We start from the raw sequence: 17,316 nt of genomic DNA on the forward strand, positions 1-17,316 counted from the left end.
AAGGGGGAAGGACCAAAGTGGTTTAAAATCAGATTCCTTTTATTTTAAAATGAGCTAACTTTTGTGTAGCTGGCATCTCTCATGAATAAGGCCAGTCATCTCCTTATTTCGGAATCTCAGCGTATGAAGGATCAACATATAGGAATAAGCCCTGCTCTCTCCCTGCTTTGGTTCCGAGGGACTGTTTTTATGTTTTATGCAAAGCACTGATCTACCCGTGCTTTTTATTATACCGGTGGTAGGAACCGATGCCCGGACAAATCCCTGTGTCCACTTCTCTTGGGTCTTAGGGACCGGTCTCTCCGAACATCTGGCCTCCCATGCAGTCATTCTCAGGAAGCTCCCAGAGGAAGTACTTGACACAAAGAGTAAACCTTGGAATAGGGGGAGACATGAGGAGGACTCTCGGAGCCAGGAAAGGGAAATCCCAGCACGATGGCCGCGTAGCCGAGCTCGCGAGCAGCTTAGTCCCAAGACTGGGGCGCGGCCGAGAGCTCGGGAAGCACGTCTAGAAGTGCCAGACCTCCCGCTGACGCACAGCACACGTGGAGAGCACGTCTGTCCTTCTGTCAGGAAATACAGAACTGAATTAGCGACAGGTGCATCGAAACCTCATTAAGCAAATGCAAACACGAGGGCATTAGCAGCTAGAAAGCCACGTGTTACACGATAAAAGGCGCCTACGGTCAGTTGTGTGGTTTAGGTGTAAGTATTAGTTTGGCAGCATGTGAACATGCAATATTTTACCAGAATTAGTCTGGTTCCTTAGAGGAATGTCGAGGACCTAAATTTAAAAGAAACCGTTAAGAATGCAAAAACAGTTGCCCTGAGGGAAAAAGAATTGCTCAAGCCAGAGCCAGGAGAGCTCATAACCCTCAGCTTTATAGGCCTTGAAATTATGTACGTTTCTTTGATAATGTGTTAAATTTTACAGAAGCTGTCACTCAAATGAAGGGGAATGTGCCTGAGAATTAGCATAAGATGGGTGACAATCCAGTTTTTTATGATTTTAGTTTTATGGGTGTTTTTAAGTTTATTTATTTTGAGAGAGAGCACAAGCAGGGAAGGGCAGAGAGGGAGAGAGAGAACTCCAAGCAGGCCCCACACTGTCAGTGCGGAGCCGATGAGGGGCTCGAACTCATTGACTGCAAGATCATGACTTGAGCCGAAATCGGGAATCAGACGCTTAGCCGACTGAGCCGCCCAGGCCCATTTTACATTTCTTACTGAACAGCGAGCGTTACCAGTCCTTACACTCGAGGCAACTTGGGGAAACAGTTGACACTTACTAAGCATTTACAGCATGGGACTTTTCTAAGGAGTTAAAAATAAATTTTTTTAAGATTTAAAGTTTTTTAACTGTCTTTTAAAAGATTTTATTTTTTATTTTAGAGAGAACATGTGCACAAGTAGGTGAGAGGGGCAGAAGGAGAATCTTTTCTCTCTTTAAATTTATTTTGAGAGCAAGTGAGCACAAGCAGGGGAAAAAGATAGAAGCAGAGGGAGAGAGAATCCCAAGCAGGCTCCTTGCCCAACGTGGAGCCCGATGCGGGGCTCAATCTCAATAACTGCGAGATCAGGAACTGAGCTGATAACCAAATTTGGATGCGCGACAGACTAAGTCCCCCAGGTCCCCCAAGGTTGTATTTTTAAGTAATCCCTACACCCAACATGGGGCCTGAACCCACACACCCGAGGCCAAGAGTCATTTGCTCTGCCGACAGAGCAGCCAGGTGCCCCTTTTAAGGAACTTCTAGGTGTAGTTTTAGGCTACAAATCATTTTTACCTTCTAGGTGGATTAAAGTCTAAGACTTGGTAAACGGTTACAAGTGTATTAACCATTTGCTGAGGGTAAAGTTGATATATTGCTACCCTTTCTTACTAAAGGAAAATCATTACATTTTAGAATTGTCAGGGACATTCAGAATACTCTGGTGCAGTCCCTTCATTTTTGGGGTAGAGAATCTGAGGTCCAGCATGGTTCAGGGACTTATTCAAACCCAGTCATCCGATCAATGGCGTAGTTGAGAGTGCCTTCCGTTTTCAGTTTACTTAATGCTGACACCTAAAACTGAAGTCCTGTCAGCTCACATTATACCAGGAGTCAGATTTAGATTTTAATAAAGAGGACAGTAAACAGAGCCACGTACCACAGAACCAAGTGGGTAAAACAGTTGCCCAAACTATGTTTCATAAAAAGGTATTGAGTAAAGCAGGGGCTCTCTGATGGAATACCTTTAAGATATGCTCCCTCTTAGTTCAAGCATATCCCCATAAAGAGCTTTGGGAAGTTTCACAGGAAAGAAAACATTGTTTAATCCAAAATGATCTTTCGGAGAATGTTTTTGTGGAACGGTTTGGTCAGACCTAGTGAAACGAGTTTACACCTAAATCTTTTGGAAAAAAAAAAATGAAAAATATACCTACTATGTTAATGTTGAGGTACAGATACATTTAATTCTTTACAGATCACACCAATTTGCATTTTAATATCTTCATTTACTCCTCATGTACACAAGGCTTGTGCATCGTGATGACTGCTTGGATAGGACCCTTTATCCCCTTCTTATCAAGAAGCATTGGTTATGGACCAGAAAATGTTTTGTTTGTAAAATGTACACAGCCAGGTAAGTTCATAATTATTTGAGAATTCCTGGTTTTCAGTAGTCAAGTACTTTCCATTTCTAGTATTTCAGTTTTTCCTATTTTGAATTTGAATCTAGGGACTTCTACTTTGGAGGTATAAATAGAAATGGTTTTATCTGGTAGGTTAAGTGCTGCAAAGTAGGTTACAACATTTTTAAACAGTAAGGAAACAAATAATATGTAATGAAAGTCCAGGGGTGGGTCAGACTTTGGATGAATCAATTCTGTGTCATCAGGGAGCCACGCTGTGTCTTGTGTCTGCAATTTACAAAAGAAGCTTCATCCACAGCTTCTCCTCCATGAAAAAATAACACAGCGTCTCATGTATATAATGAGGTTAAAATACGGTTTCGTAAAATTTTTACTCTGTGGTACTTCACATTTAGTTTGCTTTTTAACTGTGGATCATAGTTGGAAAGAAGCATTCAGAAGAAAAGAGAGTAACTGCGTATCGTAGATTTCTTTTGGGCTCCCTGCCCCCACCGAAATATGCTTTTCTAAATGATCAATAAGAAAACATGAGATAAATCAGTTACCAAACTGGCAATCAGGGAATGTAAAAACATACCAGGAGATGCAGAATTCAAATAGACTGAAAAAGTCTTTTCATCTCACTGTGACCAGTAACATTTCAGGCCAAAAAACAAAGTATCAGTTGAATATTACCCATATTCCCATTTGTATACACACTGTAACATTTTAACCTGAATTCTAGGTAAAACAGCTGGAGTTTGCAAATTAACCAGTACTAATTTACTGGTTTACACAAAAGTTTATCAGGTCTGTAGCATATATTGTGGGTTTTTCAAAATGGTGTAAATTTTAAGTTACTTGGAGGATAAGTGAGTCGTGGCTAAAGTGTATGACACATTCACATACGAATTTGTAGTTTTCTCTACTTACCTTTAAGAAGTCTTTCAGAGAAACAGCATTCTACAGGGTTTCTGTTAAGTTGCCCTTTTGCCTTGCAGAGTATTGGTAATAATATATACATCTGTATTTATCTATATACACACATATACACATACGTACATACACAAAATAATATAAAGGATTATAAAGTATTAAGATAGAATGATAAGGCAATAGTGGGAATGTTATATTTACACATTACCACGAGTTATAACTTACAGCATGTTAAAGAAAGTCCATTGTAATGATGTTTTTTGTTGTTGTTTTTTTGTTTTTTTTAATTATAGATGGGTGACGAACAATGACAGTTTTGCACCAGAGGACCCATGTTTCTTTTGTGATGTTTGCTTTCGGATGCTCCACTATGATTCAGAAGGCAACAAACTGGGAGAATTCCTTGCTTATCCTTATGTTGATCCTGGAACCTTTAATTAATAACAAAAGTACACCCTTGTGAAGTAACTACCCTGTGGATGGTTACTTTATTTCCAAAACATGTCACTGAGGAACAGGATCCACCCGACACAATCAGCCAGTTACCCACCCCCCTGCACAAGTTCAGATCACAGGTTTTCTTACAAAGTAACTTGTGTTTAGAAATACATTAGTTTAGTATTTATTCCAAAATATGGTTATTATTTAGTGCCTGTGCCCATTAAGTGTGTTTATCTAAGTTGTAGGAGTACTTTATATATTTTGAATACAAATCCTTTGTCAGATTCAAGTGTTCTGATTTTTGCCCAGTCTGTGGCTTGTCTATTCATTCTGTGTCCAGAGTGGTTTTTGCTAATCTGTAATTAGAAAAATTCAGTTAATGATACATCAAGTGGTGGGAGTATTTTGAAAATTCTTTGAAGAGTGCAAGAGCTACACCTTGTACCGTGAGGCTTCCAAGGTAAACATCATTCAATTATCTGTAATAAAAATGAGGAACAAGAATAAAAGATTTAACAAATAACAGCATTAAGAATAGCTATTGTGTAATCTGTTCTCACAGTGGGTTCGTTTATAGTGTTTTGTTTTGTTAGAAACTAGTAGGCACACTAAACATTTTAATGAGACTCGCTGCATGAATAATGAATGTAAAAAGGATCCTGAGTATATACTCCTACCTTCACAAAAGTCACCTTTAAATTGAAGATTGATTTCTTGGGCAAGAATTGTTTCAGTTTAATGTTATTAAAAGAAAACAGCAGATTTTGAGGCACCTGGCTGGCTCAGCCGGTACAGCATGCAACTCCTGATCTCAGGTTAGAAGTTCAAGCCCCACGTTGGGTATAGAGGTTACTTAAAAATAAAATCTTAAGAATAGCGGATTTTATGTACTATGACCACTGGGACATGGGTGGGACATGGGAAGTCAAGATCCTGTGGATTGCTAGGATCACTCACTCTTGGGCAAGAATACCCAATATTCTATCAGAATCAGTTGGACCAGAGGTTTTCTGGTCCAGCTCTTTCATTTTTCTGGCCCCCTCACTCGGATAATCCTACTTATTCTCTTTCATTCTGGTCCGGAGGACACCTTTGATGAATTCCAAGATCTAGGTCATTAGAGAAAATTGTAGTTATCTAGTTGTCTGTGTTGAAATGTTTTCTGGAAACTTTTGGTGGAAAGTTTAAGACTTCTAAGAATGCTGTAAAATTGTTCCTTTTAAACGTGTCATAAATTCTGCTCTCTCTCTTCTAGGTTATTTAAAGTCAATTGAGTTCCACATTCCCTGGATGGTTAAGAGCATTTACCATACAAGTCAAAACTGATGAATCCTTTAAGCCTGTATGTTTAAAAGATTGGCAGTGAAATGTTTTGTGGACTTAAGTACCACATACCCAATTAAGTCCATTGCTGTACAGAGGACACGCACCTGTTTCTGGTATGTGTAGTGACCGTCTCTTTCACTCATTCGGTGAATACACCACCAGAGGATCAGTATAAAGAACTAAGAGATCCCTCCCTCCCTTGCCTGGCTTTAGTTGCTGCCTAAATGTTTACTTTCATGTTTCCAATGATGCTAATAAATTCAACAGATTGAAAGTTCTGCTACAAACCTATTGATTTAACCAATTCCTAGAAGTTCCAGGGGTAAAAATGAATTTCTGCATCCTTTATTTTTAAACTGTATTCCTTATAGTTCTTGCATTAGTATGCAAGGGTCTGTTTACTTCTATTCATTTTCCTTTCCTAGTCTCAAAACAGAAAATTCCAAAAAGTGCATTGTCCCAGCGGAAGCATTAATCCATATGTGGTGCCCATCAATTCATTTTAGTGGACGAAGAAGACCGTCAGTTAAAATATTACTGCTAGTAAAATTCTTACTTTATCATTAATATTGTCCTGCTGGCTCTTAAGGTTAAACTTTCCCATCAAAATTACAAAGGCTCTGATATCTTTTTATCATTTCCTTGTGAAATCTAGAGGAAGAAAGGCTAACCTTGTTACTCCCAGAATTTGCCAGTGTATTGTTGGATACACAGGTGTCCCACCAAATTCAAGTCAAAAGAACTTCTAACTTTGAAATAGTCCTAAAAGAGGTCTTGAGTGAGGGATTTTATAGCTGTAAAATTCAGTGTTAAACATGACTTAAATTACGTATTTTACCTGATGCAAAGCAAATATGAAAATACTGTAATGAACTTTATTTAATCAGTATCCTCTGTAGTTAGAATAAGATTTTGATATAATAGTAGATGAGTGTGTGCAAAAATCAGTATTTAGAAAAGCAAAATTGGTTTATGTCTTTCAACCCCTGGTATCTTGTAAGGATAATTTTACCTTCTCCCAATCCAGTCACAATATCTTTATCATCTCTAAGGTTAGAGAACTAAATTAAAAACATTTCTACCTACGTAGCGGTTCATTTCTTAAGGTTTGTAATTATGGGTTTGCTATTTCCAATAGATCATCCTTTCTCTGACCAGTGGGACAAAATAAGGTGTTAGTGAAGCCCTCACAGCCTTGTAAAAGCCTTTGCTCTTATGTAGGATTAGTTGGCAGACCTCATCTTGACCCGACCTCTTCAACCAGGTAAGTGTGTGTGGGTACACTATAATCAGTGTTATCAGCCAAAAGCGGGTAAAATATCTTCCTACTGTTTGAAATTACAGGATAAAACAGCAGAAGGCTTAAGATAGTCAAGTTGTTTATACATTGTTTCTCCAATTCAGATGGTACCTGTGAAATTTCTCCAAAGCAGCTAAGAAAACTTTAGACAATTCTTTCTATAGGGCCACAACGTACTCTCTTTTTCCAGAAAACTTTAACATTGATTTTTGAGAGAGAGGGAGACATAATCCAAAGCAGGCTCCAAGCTATCAGCACAGAGCCCACATGGAGCTCAAACTCACAAACTGTGAGATGACGACCTGAGCTTAAGTCAGATGCCCAACCGACTGAGCCACCCAGACACCCACTCTTTTAAATGTTATCCAGTGGTTGAAAAAACATGAAGTAGGTGGTTTATACCTACCAAAAGAAAAAATTTTTCCCCACTTTTGTTAGCTATCTCATTTAAATTATCTTGGTGACTTGACTTGTTCAGCACTGGAGTTTTGACCAAATACACAATTTAAATTGAGAAAATGCTCCTGAAAGTTATTGGTATTTATGACTTTTTAGGAGTTCTCACAGTGGTAGTTACCTGTGAATCAGCCTATGACAAACCGAAAATAGAAGGCCAGTTACGTTTAACACTATGTAAGTCAATGGTTTAGAGCAAGGCCAGCCCAAACACGCAGACATAAGTTATCAGAAAGCTATTATATAGATCTCCTGAAGTTGAATATTCTGTGGTTTCTCAGTAAAACTGTTATCAATCTGCTGGGTCACAGAAGAAAAGGGGAGGGTGAACAAAAAATAACATTTTTAGCTTCCTATAGATTTAGTTGTTACCCTGTCTCCCCAGGCAACACAACCTATATACCAAGTTAAGAAATTAACTCCGCTAGAAGCAAATCCAGAATTCCAAAAACATTTTTAAGTAGCAAAGAATTTACTAGTAGAGTTTGATAGAAAAATCCTTTAATCAAAACAAGTTTACAATGTTGACACTTATGGCTTAACTAGAATAAATCTGTTCAAATTTAAGTTGTATTAAGGACCAGATATAGTGTAATATCAATAGTTCCCTCAAAACAGTGGGTCCTGGTTTCATTGTAAGACCTCTCAAAAAGCAAAACTCCAACTGTTGAAATAATTCACTTTTCATCTATAGATGAAAGCAATTACCTGAGAGGTCAAAAACATACAATGCATGTCACATGCAAACACTGGTATTAGTATTAAGCCTTTTCCCCATATTCATAGTTTTGAAACATGAGAAGTGTCTTAGCTACTGAAAACCACCAACTGACCTAATATTCAAAATATCTTAGAAATTCTATCTGCTAAATTACCCTTAAGTTTTGTTAACGTTGGTTTACCCTGACTTAAGTCCATATATATGAATATAGAGACCATCGAAATACTCCTTTACTTAGTCTTACTGCCTCAGAGCAACATGTATTTCTAACTCCTCACAATTCTGTCACATGCAGGATCTCTAAATAATAATCCCCTTCTGATATAGCCTTGTTTTCAAATAGGTTAGTTTTCTTATATAGTATTTACTATTTACTGCGTAAGAATCATGGATTTTTTTTCCAATTAAAAAAATACTCAGTGACTTCCTTAAATGAGTGTGACTTTTTAAAAATTCAGAAACTTGAGACAGTTCTCAAAAATAAACTTTTATCGTTTACTTTTAGTTTCACCTACTAGTGCCTGTAAAGGATCTTAGATGGTAGAACCCTAAAGCCAGATTCATTCCTATATATACCTATTCTGCTTTCTGCAGGGAAGTCACGTGACTTCACTGAATTCCCAGCCATAAAACCTAAATTACCTTCGAAAGTTAACATGAGTTTTGTACCTCGTAGAATTGTCAGTTCAACGTCAGTTGGGTATCTAGTTGTCATACAAAAAGGCATACAGACCACAAATTGTTACAAAGCAGCAGGATAATAATGTAGCACAATGTAGACTGTGAGATTAAAATTAACTTTTGATAAAATAAGTGAGTACTTGTATAGAAGTAACATTTTATCTACCATAAAAATGCATAACTTCTACAAAACCCACAAACAGTGAAAAGACAACTCTGGTAAATCCAATATTTGTAAAAACTATGCACAAAACCCACAGTATTTGGGAAAGAGGAAAGGTTTATACAAGTAGCAGTTTTAAAAATGTAACTTTTTTCTACTATCAATTACACGTTAACATACACACACTAATTGAAATTATGCTACAACCAATGTCTGGAAAAGCAGTTTAACATTTCCTAAATGAGTTTTCCCTCACACTTAGTGAATAATGTAGCTGTTAATACTGCACAAGTACAATTAGCAATAATGTTTAATTACTTTTAAACAAATATAAAGGGATTTTTCTCCCTCCAAACAAGTTTTCAACATCAAAACCTATGCTTATAAAAATTTAAAATTTTCAGCATTCTAAATATTTCAAATGAAAACCATTACAAACTTCTCAAATGTTCTTTATATTCCAGGTATGTCAACCTAATTATCTAGTGTAGAATCCTTCAGAGATATTTCAGTCTCTCTCTCTTCATTGGATGGCCTAAAGAAAGGAAAGAAAGGTGTGTCAACTGGGATTAGGGGCTCTTTTCCTCCGGGAGGAGGGGGAAAAACACATTAAATCTGTGCATTATGTTTTTAAGGCCACCAAAAGATTAAAGAAATAATAATCTTGACTTCCTTTTGTTCAAAATTTTATTTGACCATGTTGTGTCTTCTTCCTAAAGTAATACTGGGATCAAACACAAAATAACTCAGGAAGCATCATGGCCCAGGCCCTTTCCATCACTTCCAGCTTTAAAATGAATTCTCTTTGAAAAACATGAAAAGGTTAGATCTGTGATACCAACACATTATAAACCTTAATAAAGAGAAGGGGTGACAGACACAGATGACAAGATTTCCCTGACTTTCAGAATTAGAAGGGATGCCTGATTCCAAGCCCTTCAAATGTGTAGCAGAACAAAGCCAAGACTTGGAGAACCCCAGTTCAGTTAACTAGTTATTTAGAGTGGGTGCAGCAGAGAACAGCCTGTGATTTTAGTCTAATTTTTGTATTATTCTGTCACAATTCAAGAAAGTATAAATGTAAGTCACTATTAGAGCTGCATTAGTGAAAGAAATCCAAATACTTCTTTAAACTGGAATCCTACCATCTAGCTCTAATCCTTTGAATACAGGCAAATTAACTGTAAATTGTATTTTTTTGTTTTTGCCTTTTTGATTTCCGTCTTGCTTCCTGAATTCAGGAACTGAGTGATCAAAATAGAATTCTTCTACAAATAACCTTGGAACAGCAATGTGACTTAAGAATTAAAAATCTACATGATGACCCATTAAAACCTGTCCTCACTTTTTCTTACTGCTGGCCTCATGCTTGTCTTTGCTTTCTTCACTGCTGTCTCCATTGTGCTGTGCTTGGTTACTGTCTGGAGCATCGGATCCTCCATTCAGAGTCTTTGAACCTTTAGAAGGGTTCCAAAGGAAAAACCGTTAGAGCTTCTAATGCTTTTAAGATATCCTCTAAAGAGTCAAAATAAAAAATAAAACCTGGCCCTGAGGTCTCTAGTACTTAATGTACCTCATCTGAAACTACACTGTAATCTTTTGGGTATAACTGAGGCACAGTAAGAAGCAGGGTTACTCTATATACCTATCTGTACAAGAACGGGGATTTTTTTTTTCTTTTTTAAGTTCTTTATTTTGAGAGAGAGCCAGAGCAAAAGCACAAGCAGGAGAGGGGCAGAGAGAGAATCCCAAGCTGGCTCTGCACCGTCAGCACAGAGCCTGACACGAGGTTCAGTCTCAGGAATGGTGAGAGTGACCTGAACTAAAATCAAGAGTCGGATGCTTAACTGACTGAGCCACCCAAGCACCCCAGAAAGAGCATTTTTCATCTGATTATTCTATTTCTTATAAAAATGTGAATCAGGGGCACCTGGGTGGCTCAGTCGGTTGAGCGTCCGACTTCAGCTCAGGTCACGATCTCATGGTATGCGAGTTCGAGCCCCGCGTCGGGCTCTGGGCTGATGGCTCGGAGCCTGGAGCCTGCTTCCGATTCTGTGTTTCCTTCTCTCTCTGCCCCTCCCCCGTTCATGCTGTGTCTCTCTCTCAAAAATAAATAAACGTTAAAAAAAAAATTTTTTTTAAATGTGAATCACAGTAAAAATTTTATATTTCCCATTGGTATTTTATTTAAAAATTTTTTTTTAGTGTTTATTTTTGAAAGAGACAGACAGTACGTGGGCTGGGAGGGGCAGAGAGAGAGGGAGACACAGAATCCAAAACAGGCTCCAGGCTCTGAGCTGTCAGCACAGAGCCCGACGGGGGGCTCGAACCCACGAACTGTGAGATCCTGACCTGAGGGAAGTCCGTCGCCCAACTGACTGTGCCAACCAGGCGCCCCTCTCATTGGTATTTTAGAACAAAAAGTGTCAAATGTACTATTTACTAATTGACACGATTTTATGTCCTATTACTAATTAAATGATGAGGGCACTTTCTAACAAATCTCTAAGGAGACCTGCATCATCATTCCCTAATAAATGAGTAAAAACAATCCAACTCCTTTTGAATATTTTTTCTACATTAAGCAGCTCCTAAGACATTTAATAACATGGAATTGGGGGAAATTATAATACTGTGGTTCTAGGAGTCTGTCACAGAGGTACCCTAAAATATCTGTGGTGGAAATTGCGTATCTGGAATTGGCTCCCAAATTATCTTCAGGGAGGTCACAGAGAAGCCTGATGAGAGTAAAACAGAGCAATAATCGCAGAAGCTAGGTGATGGGGACCTGGAACTTCCTTTCTTGTCTACTGTGGGGTCAGAAATTTTTCCTAATTGAAGTGAAAAGAGAATAGTAACTGCTTATAGTATTATTACTAAACACTAGTATTTACTACTACATTAAGCTTGATGAAAATGATTTAAACTGAATGAAAAAGAAAAACCCAAGTGTTTAACCTTAGCTTCTCTTTTTCTAAGTGCTTTATGAGACCTCTTCATCATTTAATGCAGAGAAGATATTAATGAAATTACATATCAAAGCCATTTTTAAAAAGCAGTCCCAGCAGCAAACAACTTATTATCACATACCTGTTTGTTCCTTTTCTAGCTTTTTGTTTGGCCCTTTCTTCCCTTGATCTTTGGTTTTATTTGCTTCCTCATGCTGTCTTTGTTCGGCAAGAGATTTATTCAGCACTTGTGTGATCACAGAATCTCCTTCACCAACCAAAAACATATTCTTAAACTTGTTATACAACATTGTGGACTTTTCCATGATAATCTGACTGACTTTGAATCGCCGTATCTGAGAAAACAAAATGTACACTCACAATTGTTTTCTTCACTGATTTTTAAACCCTTATTTCTTAACCAAGTGGTAATGAGAAAATTTTTAAAATCTGCACGATTCACGATCACTCACTTTTTTCAGCGTGGTGATCATCTCTGTGTGTTTCTGAGCTTGTTGCATCGTGACCTGAAGTGACGCAAGTTCATCCAAGGCCTCAATACATCTGTTCACGTCCTTCATGACAAAACAGTAACGTCATAACTGTTAATTACCACAGCCTGGATAACCTACTCCTAAAGAATACTTTAAAAATCTCAAACAAGGCAATACAAAATAGCCATAATAGTCCCACTTCTTAAATTATCCATACTTACAACATCATGAGAGAACATGAAGCTATAAAGGCAGTACTATATTTTTAAGTGAGGTATGAAACACTTACAAGATTATCAATTTTGAGTGAATTTTTAATTTCAGCATGTATCCTCTGAAGTCGAGAATCCATTGATGTTTCTATAAATTGAAATGTGAAACACAGTGAATAGTTTTTCCAAAACCCGTATTTCTGTATAAATCTACTAAGCAAAGCACAGTGACAAGACCTGGTGAATTTTTAAAAACGTTCTTAGTAATCTGCCCAGATCACTAAGAAGTTATTTGGCACATTTTAGGGTTTAGGAAAGCAGCGTTCATCATTTAAAGAAAAAAAAATCACCTTCTAGCTGCATAGGTGTCTAAAATAAGCTGTCTGCATCCAGTAATTAACCCCTTTATGCCAATCCTTAGACAGCTGTTTCACCTTACACATTTAACCAAATAGAGAAACTCTATCTGAAACAATGAGATCTGTCAAAAATGGGAAAACATCTAACTTTTGGCAGTGTTACAAAAACATGATCATCAAATAATGAGCAATAAAACCGCAAGCATGACTCCTTATTAGCAAGTTCACCTGATTATACTTAAAATACAAGGACTATAGAATCCGTTAGGGATCTGAAAAAGCACAATTATAGGGGATTTGAGAACTCTTACGAAATGATTTAAAAACCTACACATGAAAAATTAAATATATAACTTCCTTTCTATGTATAATTTTTATACATCTTAGGAAGGAAAATAACTAACCTCGCTTCTTCTCCACTTTCTTAACTTCTGGCTTCTTTCCTTCATCTTTATTCTGCCTATCAAATGTTAACACAAATATTTCAAAACGTTGGAACTTTGTGACTGATTACCAAATGCCCACAATCCCTTATGTAAAAGCTAAAAAAATTTTTAAGGTAGAAAATAGCCTAGATCACAAGGAATTGACTTGTAATGCATACAACTTTAGAATGCCACAGCATTAACTATAAACAAAAAACACATGTAAAAATGAACATGCTAAAATCTAGTGTTTCAGTGGCATCACAAATAATTTTGATGCTAGTCATGGTGAAACTTTTTTCCAATAGTAAATAGTGTGCTGCTTAAAGGCCCAATTTCAGGGTCAGTGGACAAACATACCATAGTGGGAAAAGAATGCTTATAAACATTTCATGAATTCTACATAATTATTTTTAAAAGTAGTATGTCAAAACAGACTAACTTTTCCCACATCTCCAAGAGGGCAGACAGTTGAAGGAGTTGTTAAGTTTCAAGGTTAAACAGACTGTTCAAAGACAATAGTATTAAAACGGGGGTTTGGCCAATACATCAAACTTAAATGACATTCACTGACATTTACATACCATTATACAAAAGAAAAAGTACCATTTTACGTAAATAACCCTTTAAAACAACTCCTAATTTCTAGTGTCTTGGCTTTGAGTTCGGGCCCTATTGTAAACCAATTGAAATAGACAAGAACAAAACAATATCTAAAAATCAGGTTTTTTTAAAAAAGACTTTATTTTAAAATTTTGGTTACAGTTTCATTTTTGTTTTCTTAACAAGTCTACTGTTTAATCTCTCAGGATTAAAAAAACAATTATTAAGGTTCTAAAGAATTAAACAACAAAGGAATGTCAAGGGAAGGGCACAACTGCCCCCATTCTCTGGGGTATAAGAGCTATTCCAGTTTAACACCTAACTTCAAAACAAAATGAATTTTTATATTTTCTAAATGAAATAATGTACAACCACCATCTTCTAACTTTCAAACACAAAGCTTCACCTTAAGCTTGGAAAAAAACCAAAAAAACAAAAAAAAAAAAACTTAACAGGAATGATGGCCGACCTTAGTATGTAGTGTGTACCTTACAGGATTTTTTTTTTTTTTAAACAATCATAACACAGTAATGCCATTAATGAAGTCCTCAATTTAGAATCTGCAACATTCTTCCATCAAGGGGGGGGAGGGGGGAATTCAGTCCAATGAGTCTGTCTCGAGATCTTCATCTCTTGTTTGCTCCACTTGTATTCTCTTTTCAGTAACTGGATTAATGCTTTGAGCCCAAAATGAGATATATTTTTTATTACTGTAGATTACATGTTGTTTGGCTGGGAATACAATACAATAAACTTTATTTTGCATAATGCATTTCACACAAGCTGCATCTGAAATGCTTTACAGAGCAAAACTGTCCAAGTACAAAGTTTTGTAATAACAGGAGAAGGAAAGAAAACACAAATATTAGAATTTGAGAAAGTTACATTCGGAGGACATTCAAAAAGAAACTGAAACACATAAAGATAACTTTGAGATACTGAAGAAGGGCCGGGCTAGATTTACTAAGCAACCACTAATTTTCTATCTTAGTTTGGGGAGCACAATAAAGTCAAAAGTAACAAACAGTCCAACAACTCTTCAGTAAAAGGATAGAAAAGGATAGGCAATAAAAAGTAACATATTTACAGAAACGGTCAAGTCTAACAGACTGGAGGGAGTAACATTTCTGAGCTTTAGATCTTTGATGTCACTCCACTCAAGCAGCTGAAACTGCTTATTATCCTCCAAACAACTAAGAAAGCAGATAGTCAAACGCTATACTTGTGAAGAGACTTTGGCTCACAACTCTATCTTATAAAGAGAAAGTACAAATTAATTAAAGAATTCATTACTTATCGTTAAATGTGTCTTAGTGACCTACAGCATGTTTTTAAAATCACTTCCATTAACAAGAAACCAAGTTTAGTCAGAATAATGCAAGACGCTTCGCAACAAAATGCTTTTCAAAGAAAACTCAGAAGTGGCAGTCTAAAGATAACTAGGAAAACAAATGTAATAAGCACATGGAGTGTAATCATCACCAGTGCTATTTTCCTCCTAATAAAATTATGTTATAGAATAAAATTAAAGGGGAAAGAAATTCCCCACGGTAAGTGCGTATTGTCTCCAAGTATCAAAACTTAAGTCAGCTTGGAGCTTTTGTATCGCACACATCCAACTCAAACCCTGTCAGCCTCTAGATTTACTTTTATTGGCTTCTCGGGTTTCCAGCTGTGCTCCTCTTATTGTTGCTGTTCTTTTGGGAAGAGGTCTGCTGGTGGTATGACAAGGATGTTTCCTTCTTCCTCCACCAACATATTATCACCACTTTCTGTATTTAATACTAAACAAGTAAACAGTAGAGGATGAGGACATTTTCAGCAAAGCCACTAACAGTTAAATCCTATCTGCACTTTCAGTTTAAATTAAAAATATTCACAAGTGATTACCTCTGAATTTCCTCCTCTTACTCAGCAAAGAATGAAGCCTGAAACATGATTATCATCATATATTGAAGACTGTTTTCTAACACAGGGGAGAAGTCACTTCTCTTAAAGGCTTCATCAAGGTCTGAAAAATGAGATTCTATCGTTTAAAAATTTCATGCTAGCTTAAAAAATCAAAATTTAGAATAAAAAAATACTTACTGCTCCGTTTCCATCTGTTCCTCTTGCTTGCGTTTTCTATCTGCTGCTTCTTTCTCATGTTGGCCTTTCAACATATTCCTTCTATGAGCAGTCTGAAAGTTTCTTCCACCTTTTCTCTTCTGTTTTGAGGATTAGGATGAATTTAGTTAACTACCAAGTCAGTGACTATGATTACAATCTTGGGAGGAAAAAAAAGCAACTGGTTTTCTTAAGGGACAAATACTTAAATGACTGATTTTTAAAAATCTCAGAATTATACATGTTGCTGTCTAAACTGAACTTTCCCTTGCTGATTCGGGGAATTAAAATCTATTTCCTGCACTGCTGTAATATACTAAGCGATGGCCTTTGGCTCAAAGTATGTCAGGCTGTTGGCCTCCACACTATGGTTCTGATTTCAGTACTGTTTACTGACAGGTACATTGCTTGGCTTCTCAAGTATTTGGAAATCAGGAAAAAAAAAAGAAAAAAAAAAGATTCACCAAACCAGGTCTGTAGATCTCCAAGGCTACATACAGTACTTATTCCTAAACAACTGTGGCATTCAAATACCACTGATAAAACGTTACACTAAATAGGCCTGAAGAGTAGTTAAGAATTTCACTGTAGGAAATAATAAAAATCCCCATATAAATGCATCGCTTTTAGGTCTTCTCTCGTCGCAGCTCATCTAGCTTAATTTCTACTTTTCTACCTTTTCTAGATAGGTGGGTTACTGGAGTAAACATTTGATTTCCGTATCATAATTGTGAAGGGTGAGATAAACTTAGAATTATAATAAAGTTTCAAGTACGGTTTTTAACACAGCTAATTCAAGTTTACTCAGAAAGGCAGGGAAATTCAGTTTTACTTTTAATCACATTCATACTTTCACAGATACTGAAAGCTTACGAGAGAAAAAGAACTACACAGGAAACCAAAAATAGAATAAGTATTTTACTTGATAGTACCTTTTCACTTTCTTGATCATCCCCTTCCTCTTCAGAATCAGAGGTTGATGTAACCCCTGTTTTAGCTGAATTTTTTCTTTTGGATTCAACTTCTTTCTTCCCCTCTTTTTTGTCTGGCTCTTTTCTTGGCTTATCTTCTTCTTTCTGGCCCTCTTCATCCTTTTTAAGCTGCTTTTTAGGTTGTTTTTCTTCTTGCCCCTTTTTCTTACTTTTGTCTTCTTCAGTTACCCTATTTTTGAAAATACAGCAATGGAAAATGAATTTTTAGGTATCATTATTCATTGTCTTTTAGCCATACTCTCCCAATCAAAGAAGTATTTTGGCTAAAAATGAGCAATAATTTACTTAGACAAATTTAACATATCTTCCAGTAAAATAGTATCTTTACCATCCAGTAATAGAAAGAAAAGAACATCCTTTTCATATAAATTAGAAGACACAAAAATCACAGTGGCATTAAGGTAATAAAGTGATTTTCCCTTTGTTTTCCCAGTTTCTTGTCATGTTACTCATTCACTGAAAAAAAGAATACAGAGTAGGACCTTCTGTGCCAAGATACTACTCTTCACTGTGGGGCCACAGCAGTACATTAGATG

The 17,316-nt window shown here is 36.6% G+C and overlaps 2 protein-coding genes across 5 annotated transcripts in view; one reads left to right on the top strand and one right to left on the bottom strand.

The window, feature by feature from the left end:
- Positions 1-5,598, top strand: part of SNAPC3 (small nuclear RNA activating complex polypeptide 3) — a 46,164-nt gene extending 40,566 nt beyond the window's left edge. For both annotated transcript variants that reach the window (XM_086685343.1, XM_086685342.1), the window contains 2 exons: positions 2,521-2,628; positions 3,847-5,598. In XM_086685343.1, coding sequence (XP_086541469.1) covers positions 2,521-2,628; positions 3,847-3,994 — 256 coding nt within the window. In that variant the 3' untranslated portion in view covers positions 3,995-5,598. The remainder of the gene's footprint in view (positions 1-2,520; positions 2,629-3,846) is intronic.
- Positions 5,599-7,560: 1,962 nt separating this feature from the next.
- The window catches only part of PSIP1 (PC4 and SRSF1 interacting protein 1), a 40,567-nt gene continuing 30,811 nt past the window's right edge, over positions 7,561-17,316 (bottom strand). Inside the window, exons 9-16 of one of the 3 annotated variants that reach the window (XM_025925236.2) lie at positions 16,721-16,949; positions 15,771-15,889; positions 13,059-13,114; positions 12,373-12,443; positions 12,063-12,164; positions 11,732-11,945; positions 9,987-10,098; positions 7,561-9,176 (exon numbers count right to left, since the gene is read on the bottom strand). In XM_025925236.2, coding sequence (XP_025781021.1) covers positions 9,116-9,176; positions 9,987-10,098; positions 11,732-11,945; positions 12,063-12,164; positions 12,373-12,443; positions 13,059-13,114; positions 15,771-15,889; positions 16,721-16,949 — 964 coding nt within the window. In that variant the 3' untranslated portion in view covers positions 7,561-9,115. Of the gene's footprint in view, positions 9,177-9,986; positions 10,099-11,731; positions 11,946-12,062; positions 12,165-12,372; positions 12,444-13,058; positions 13,115-13,799; positions 14,415-15,770; positions 15,890-16,720; positions 16,950-17,316 lie in introns of those variants that run through there. The other 2 variants (XM_086685340.1, XM_086685341.1) reach the window with 2 other exon arrangements.

The sequence above is a fragment of the Puma concolor genome, chromosome D4 (assembly GCF_028749965.1).
Source record: "Puma concolor isolate L17-30 chromosome D4, mPumCon1.1.hap2, whole genome shotgun sequence".
Lineage (NCBI taxonomy): Eukaryota > Metazoa > Chordata > Mammalia > Carnivora > Felidae > Puma > Puma concolor.